Source organism: Palaemon carinicauda, chromosome 30 (genome assembly GCF_036898095.1).
Source record: "Palaemon carinicauda isolate YSFRI2023 chromosome 30, ASM3689809v2, whole genome shotgun sequence".
NCBI classification, from domain to species: domain Eukaryota; kingdom Metazoa; phylum Arthropoda; class Malacostraca; order Decapoda; family Palaemonidae; genus Palaemon; species Palaemon carinicauda.
In genome coordinates this window covers 53,597,727-53,605,743 of record NC_090754.1, presented here as the reverse complement: position 1 = coordinate 53,605,743, position 8,017 = coordinate 53,597,727, and the positions used below count along the sequence as shown (strand labels likewise).

Genomic DNA, 8,017 nt, shown 5'->3' with positions numbered 1-8,017 from the left:
TATATTTTATGAATTAAATTTTGATGACTATTTCAAATCTATAAGGAAATTCAACGCTTCGAAATAATTAATAAGAATTTTTTTCAATAAATAAAAAAAAGATATATAGCTATCTATAAATAATCTATCTTTTGTGTTAGCCTCAATAAATTTTCAGTAAAGTAGGCCTTCTTTCCTTATATAGTTTAAGAAAACTATATTTATTTTTAAATTCTCATGTGTAATGTTAAAGACTTCTTACAAAGTTTTAAATATTTGTAATATTTTTTATGCTAAGGTAATAACACGAAAATCAAATTCATTATTCCTTTATTTTCGTTTAGTTAAGTCCCACTTTAATAAACGGAAAAAATTAGACTTCAGTCCTACAATGAAGGACAAAATACTCCCACGTAAAAGCCAGCCCTGACGCAGAGAGTCCTATGCCCCAGAGCAGCAAAGGACCTTGGAAGTGAACAGTGGTCAGAGCCAATGGGGAACCGTCTTGCTTCGAGGTCGTCATCCTATTGGTCGATTCTTCGGGAGTCAAATGAGACTCTATCATTTGCCTTCGCTTCATTCGTTGGCCCGTTTTCTTTGCGTTGTCTATCCAATCGTTCATCCATTTGTTGTATATCCCTCCCTGAAATAAAAAGAACAAAGATAAATAACAATAATTAATAATTGATAAGTAAATATTATAAAAATCTAGTCTGAGCCAACCATACTAGGTTGGTTTGCTATGAGCGATCATACGAAAGTCTCCCACCATCACCAGTGGCTAGCGTGGTGATGAAAACTGGCCAAACCACAATCATGAATAAGGACATGTCTGAGGCCTTTGTCCTACAGTGGACTAGAAACGGCTGCATTTGATGGTGTTGTTGTTGTTGTTGTTGTTATCCTATGGAATTCCTGCGTTAATATCTTATTAACAAGACCTCCATGTTGACAACATATCTGTTTTGATGTTGTTATAGTTTTTAAAATATTTTATTATTAATTTTTCTCATATCATTTATTCATTTCTTCATTTCCTTTCCTCACTGGGCTATTTTTCCCTATTGGAGCCTTTGGGTTTATAGCATCTTGCTTTTCCAACTAGGGTTGTACTTTCTCTCCTTTCCTCACTGGGCTGTTTGTCCATATTGGAACCCCTGGGCTTATAGCATCTTGCTTTTCCAACTAGGGTTGTACTTTCTCTCCTTTCCTCACTGGGCTGTTTGTCCATATTGGAACCCCTGGGCTTATAGCATCTTGCTAGCATCTTGCTTTTCCAACTAGGGTTGTACTTTCTCTCCTTTCCTCACTGGGCTGTTTGTCCATATTGGAACCCCTGGGCTTATATCATCTTGCTTTTCCAACTAGGGTTGTACTTTATCTCCTTTCCTCACTGGACTGTTTTTCCCTATTGGAGCCCTTGGGTTTATAGCATCCTGCTTTTCCAACTAGGGTTGTTCTTAATTTCCTTTCCTCACTGGGCTGTTTTTTTCTGTTGGAGCCCTTGGGCTAATACCATCTTGCTTTTCTAACTAGGGTTGTTCTTAATTTCCTTACCTCACTGGGCTGTTTTTTCTTGTTGGAGCCTTTGGGCTTATAGCATCATGCTTTTCTAACTAGGGTTGTTCTTTATTTCCTTTCCTTACTGGGCTATTTTTCCTGTTGGAGCCATTAGGCTTATAGCATATTGCTTTTCCAACTAGGGTTGTTCTTTATTTCCTTTCCTCACTGGGCTTTTTTTTCTGTTTGTGCACTTTGGCTTATAGCATCTTGCTTTTCCAGCTAGGGTAGTTCTTTATTTCCTTTCCTCACAGGGCTATTTTTTTCTGTTGGAGCACTTTGGCTTATAGCATCTTACTTTTCCAATTAGGGTTGTACTTTCTCTCCTTTCCTCACTGGGCTATTTGTCCATATTGGAACCCCTGGGATTATAGCATCTTGCTTTTCCAACTAGGGTTGTTCTTTATTTCCTTTCCTCACAGGACTGTTTTTTTTTCTGTTGGAGCACTTTGGCTTATAGCATCTTACTTTTCCAATTAGGGTTGTACTTTCTCTCCTTTCCTCACTGGGCTATTTGTCCATATTGGAACCCCTGGGATTATAGCATCTTGCTTTTCCAACTAGGATTGTTCTTTATTTCCTTCCCTCACTGGGCTGTTTTTTTTCTGTTGGAGCTCTTGGGTTTATAGCATCTTGTTTTTCCAACTAGGGTTGTAGCTTAGATACTACTACTACTACTACTACTACTACTAATAATAATAATAATAATAATAATAATAATAATAAAGAATCCTTATCAATGTAGGCTTTGGTATTCACCAGGGGATTAAATCCTATTGAAAAAAGGATCTGTTTTCTTCCTGGAGCATCAGGTTTAATTAAGGATATTAGATCTCATTAGTTGGGTGATTTCCCCATAAAAAGGGGTCCTAAGATAGGATATCTCGTCTCGGAGGAAGGGTAGGATCTCATTACGCTGCGTCTGTATTCCTTCATTGGCATTTTGAAAGAACCTCAAGTGGACGGGAATATGATGTTATTCTCATGGGATAAAAATTCAACTGAACATGGATTCTATAATTATAAATCTTAAGAAAATATTACTAATAATGGCTCACCTAACTCCATAATTGACCTTGCTGTATAATTTCACATATTAATCATATTTCTATAATTTTCAAAATCAGATAATTTCTCTTTACAAATCCCACCAAGTCCACCCTACTCTACTTCAGCCCACCCCGTGCCTCTATCACTGCTTGAAAAATTGGAAAAGGATGTAATAAGAAGAATGGCAGGCGTAGTAAAGACTACATTGTTGATGAGGGTGTTACAGTGATGATGAGGGCTCGTGTTGAGGATGGATGGTGGGGAGGGAGTGAGGAGGAGAGCGTAGGAGGAACCTGTTACAGGGAAGAAGATGGAGAGGGAGGCAGAGAATTAGTGAGTGAGATAAGGTGAAGGATGACATGGAGAGAAGAGATTTGGTGAAAGAGGATACCTTTGATAGAAGGCATTGGAGAGGGCCCATCAGACAACCGACCCCATAATGTAGGGATAAGGGTGGGGAAAAAGATAAAAAAAGAGAGTACCTCTATAAGTACCGAGATGACGTAATCGAACAATTCCTTGAACGGAGCATCATGTGGCACTGGCCAACCATTTCGGGGAGACATCAGTCCCTCACGGCCTATGTAGAATGATGAAGTACCATCTGCCTCGGTGTAATGAAGAGCCAGCTGGTTTTGAAGGTACCGCAAAGTGTCCACGTGAGGGTATCTTGATAAAGCAAGTCAGGGATTTATAATAAAAAAGTTGCAGGAGATTAAATTTGATAAATTTATCTACAGTAGGGTCCCGAATTATGCGAGAATTTGGTCGATCAATGACCTCGTATAAATGGAAATTCGCATATTTCGAAACACAACTAACAGAAATAATTACATTTGGGCCATGGCAAACAGAAACTTACCTATTCAAACGTGTTTATCACCCATTTCCAATACTTTCTATGTACTATACTGTACTTTACTTTGATGGCTGCTTTTCCGGTCCCATACAGCAGGAGAACCCCACTCTCTACAGGACTTCCGCTGTACCTTTACCTTGTTCGTTCAGAGTATTTATCGTTTCAGATCACGTATTGTTCATTTACTGTTAAATCATCACTGTTGTAAGATTTTTTAATTAAGAAAGTCTTCAGTTTCCTCTTGAAAGCCTTAATCTCAATTCTCTTCATCATACATTTTTGTTTCATTAAAATCACATCAAATCTCAACTCTCTTCATCATACATTTTTGTTTCATTAAAATCACATCAAATCTCAACTCTCTTCATCATACATTTTTGTTTCATTAAAATCACATCAAATCTCAACTCTCTTCATCATACATTTTTGTTTCATTAAAATCACATCAAATCTCCACTCTCTTCATCATACATTTTTGTTTCATCAAAATCACATCAAATCTCAACTCTCTTCATCATACATTTTTGTTTCATTAAAATCACATCAAATTAGAATTCTCTTCATCATACATTTATGTCTCATTAAAATGACATCAAATCTAAATTATTTTCATCATACATTTATGTTTCATTAAAATCACATCAAATCTCAACATTCTCTCTCCATCTAACCTGTATTTCATGGTCAGTTCGAGTCCATCTTTGATGTCGTAGCCTAATTCCATCATGTGTCCTAAGGCTCTCCGGGATTCCGCTGAAGACTCCATCAGAATATCACGAGCTGTGCTCCCAAAAGACGGCATGGTCACCCTGGGGAGGTTGTTATTATTATTATTATCATTATTATTAGTTTACGCGACCTGTCACAGATTCAACCCATCCCACCCGCTCTCTCTTTCCTAACTACAAACCCTCTCACTCATTTTCCCCTTACCCTGGTTAAGGTCTTAGGAAAATGTGCAGGTGAATGTGTTCTATCATATAAGAATTATATATCCTACAAACTTAAAAGAATTAACATTATGATACCTATAGGTACTTTCATTTAGATATTTTTTTTTTTTAAATTTAAATTATTAATCATTAATACTTTCTAAGCTACAACGCTAGTTGGAAAAGCAGGATGCTATAAGCCCTAGGGCCCCAACAGGGAAAATAGCCCAGTGAGGAAAGGAAACAAGGAAAATTAAAATATTTTACGAACTGTAACGACAACTTTGAAATAAATATTTCCTAAATAAGTTATAAAAAAAACTTTAGCAAAACAAAAGCACGAGAAACGTGATAGAATAGTTTGGCCGAGTTTACCCTCAAGCTAGAGAACTCTAACAATAAACAATAGTGAAATTAATGATAGTTTTACGATATTGTATATTTGAATGCAGCTACATCACATAAATCTGATAAATTATTCTTCAAACATTAAACGATAGCAAAATTAATGATATATTTAAGAATTTTTGTATTCAAAAGCAGTTACATCATATAATATGAGAAGTTAAAAGCCCCCACCTGTCAACAACTTTCACCAATTGGTCGAGAGTCTCCGGTCTTGGAGGGTACCTGGGAGCGAGAATGGAAGCGATCAGATTTCCCTTGTAGATCGTCCCGATGACGAACGCGCTCACCAGCCACGAAATGATCAGCAACCTCGACGAAACCCCTCTAGAGACTGCGTCGATCCTTCTGTCCAGTGTTTGCGATAGAAGCGTCCCGAACACCCCCATTGCGATACGTTCAAGGCTTGTTTCTTCACTCTTCGAATAACTCTGACATATTTTGAGTACCTGTGCAAAATTCCAGTTGAAGACAGTAACAGTCTCTTCGGGGATTGAGTAGCTCTTACTAAACATGTTGGACAGAGACAGTTAGAGACATTGAAAGTCTTAAGGGATTGAGTAGCTCTTACTAAACATGTTGGACAGAGACAGTTAGAGACATTGAAAGTCTTAAGGATTGAGTAGCTCTTACTAACCATATTGGACAGAGACAGTTAGAGACATTGAAAGTCTTAAGGGATTGAGTAGCTCTTACTAACCATGTTGGACAGAGGCAGTTAGAGACATTTAATGTCTTCAGGGATTGGGTAGCTCTTACTAACCATGTTGGACAGAGGCAGTTGGAGACATTGAAAGTCTTTTGGGATTGAGCAGCTCTTACTAACCATGTTGGACAGAGGCAGTTAAGGGCATTGAAAGTCTTCAGGGATTGAGTAGCTCTTACTAACCATGTTGGACAGAGGCAGTTAGAGACATTTAATGTCTTCAGGGATTGGGTAGCTCGTACTAACCATGTTGGACAGAGGCAGTTGGAGACATTGAAAGTCTTTAGGGAATGAGTAGCTCTTACTAACCATGTTGGACAGAGACAGTTAGAGACATTGAAAGTCTTAAGGGATTGAGTAGCTCTTACTAACCATGTTGGACAGAGGCAGTTGGAGACATTGAAAGTCTTTAGGGATTGAGTAGCTCTTACTAACCATGTTGGACAGAGGCAGTTACGGGCATTGAAAGTCTTCAGGGATTGAGTAGCTCATAGTAACCATGTTGGACAGAGGCAGTTGAAGACATTGAAAATCTTCAGGGATTGAGTAGCTCTTACTAACCATGTTGGACAGAGGCAGTTAGAGACATTGGAAGTCTTCGGGGATTGAGTAGCTAATACTAACCATGCTGGACAGAGGAAGTTAGATACATTGAAAGTCTTCAGGGGTTGAGTAGCTCTTACTAACCATGCTGGGCAGAGGCAGTTAGAGACATTGAAAGTCTTCAGGGGTTGAGTAGCTCTTACTAACCACGTTGGGCAGAGGCAGTTAGAGACATTTAATGTCTTCAGGGATTGGGTAGCTCGTACTAACCATGTTGGACAGAGGCAGTTGGAGACATTGAAAGTCTTTAGGGAATGAGTAGCTCTTACTAACCATGTTGGACAGAGACAGTTAGAGACATTGAAAGTCTTAAGGGATTGAGTAGCTCTTACTAACCATGTTGGACAGAGGCAGTTGGAGACATTGAAAGTCTTTAGGGATTGAGTAGCTCTTACTAACCATGTTGGACAGAGGCAGTTACGGGCATTGAAAGTCTTCAGGGATTGAGTAGCTCATAGTAACCATGTTGGACAGAGGCAGTTGAAGACATTGAAAATCTTCAGGGATTGAGTAGCTCTTACTAACCATGTTGGACAGAGGCAGTTAGAGACATTGGAAGTCTTCGGGGATTGAGTAGCTAATACTAACCATGCTGGACAGAGGAAGTTAGATACATTGAAAGTCTTCAGGGGTTGAGTAGCTCTTACTAACCATGCTGGGCAGAGGCAGTTAGAGACATTGAAAGTCTTCAGGGGTTGAGTAGCTCTTACTAACCACGTTGGGCAGAGGCAGTTAGAGACATTGAAAGTCTTCAGGGATTGAGTAGCTAATACTAACCATGCTGGACAGAGGCAGTTGGATACATTGAAAGTCTTCAGGGATTGAGTAGCTCTTACCAACCACGTTGGGCAGAGGCAGTTAGAGACATTGAAAGTCTTCAGGGATGGAGTAGCTCTTACTAACCATGCTGGGCAGAGGCAGTTAGATACATTAAAAGTCTTCAGGGATTGAGTAGCTCTTACTAACCATGCTGGGCAGAGGCAGTTAGATACATTAAAAGTCTTCAGGGATTGAGTAGCTCTTACTAACCATGCTGGGCAGAGGCAGTTAGAGACAGTGAAAGTCTTCAGGGATGGAGTAGCTCTTACTAACCATGTTGAACAGAGGCAGTTAGAGACAGTGAAAGACTTTGGGGATGGAGTAGCTCTTACTAACCATGCTGGACAGAGGCAGTTAATGAGACATTGAAAGTCTTGGGGATTGAATAGCTCGTACTAACTATGTTGGACAGAGGAACTTAGAGACATTGAAAGTCTTCGGGGATTGAGTAGCTCGTACTAACCATGTTGGACAGAGGAATTTTTGGCACACCTCTCTTAAAGGAAATGCACCCTGTCACACCATTACTGCACGGTGAATTCCCAAACAGTGTAGAGAGAGATGGCTGAGGTGGTGGGTTAGGTTAAATACGGGAGCTCACCGCGCAGTAAAAGCGTGACAGGATGCATATCCTCAGAGCGAGCTGTGCCAGGAATTTGTGGCTCCAACTGTACATATATATATATATATATAATCAATATTTAAATAACTTTATACTTTTATATATTTATAAGTTTTTAATGATAATGCTTAGTCAACTTTCAAGTTAGATATATTAGAAAAAAGGAATGAGAGGACATCGAATCCAAGACGTACCCCAAATAGACTGAGAGACACTACTAAAACTGTTCCCAAGATGAGAAGCCACACTTCGTCGGTCAGCGGATAATAAAGACTCTGCCACTTGGGTTCGATGAATGGTTTCAACATAACAAAGGCCAAAGTGACGTCATCTTCGTATGTCCGGGTGAAATCGACGAAAGTCAACCTCGCTGGTGCGACCAAGTGAATAATCGGGGACATCCAGGCCGAGCGATTTGATACGGTTTGCAGTACCTGTTATTATTATTATTATTATTATTATTATTATTATTATTATTATTA

The 8,017-nt window shown here is 39.1% G+C and overlaps 1 protein-coding gene across 1 annotated transcript in view; it reads right to left on the bottom strand.

The window, feature by feature from the left end:
- Positions 1-352: 352 nt before the first annotated feature.
- The window catches only part of LOC137623529 (ionotropic receptor 93a-like), a 13,349-nt gene continuing 5,684 nt past the window's right edge, over positions 353-8,017 (bottom strand). Inside the window, exons 6-10 of the mRNA XM_068354363.1 lie at positions 7,730-7,969; positions 4,960-5,234; positions 4,120-4,257; positions 3,072-3,258; positions 353-622 (exon numbers count right to left, since the gene is read on the bottom strand). Coding sequence (XP_068210464.1) covers positions 353-622; positions 3,072-3,258; positions 4,120-4,257; positions 4,960-5,234; positions 7,730-7,969 — 1,110 coding nt within the window. The remainder of the gene's footprint in view (positions 623-3,071; positions 3,259-4,119; positions 4,258-4,959; positions 5,235-7,729; positions 7,970-8,017) is intronic.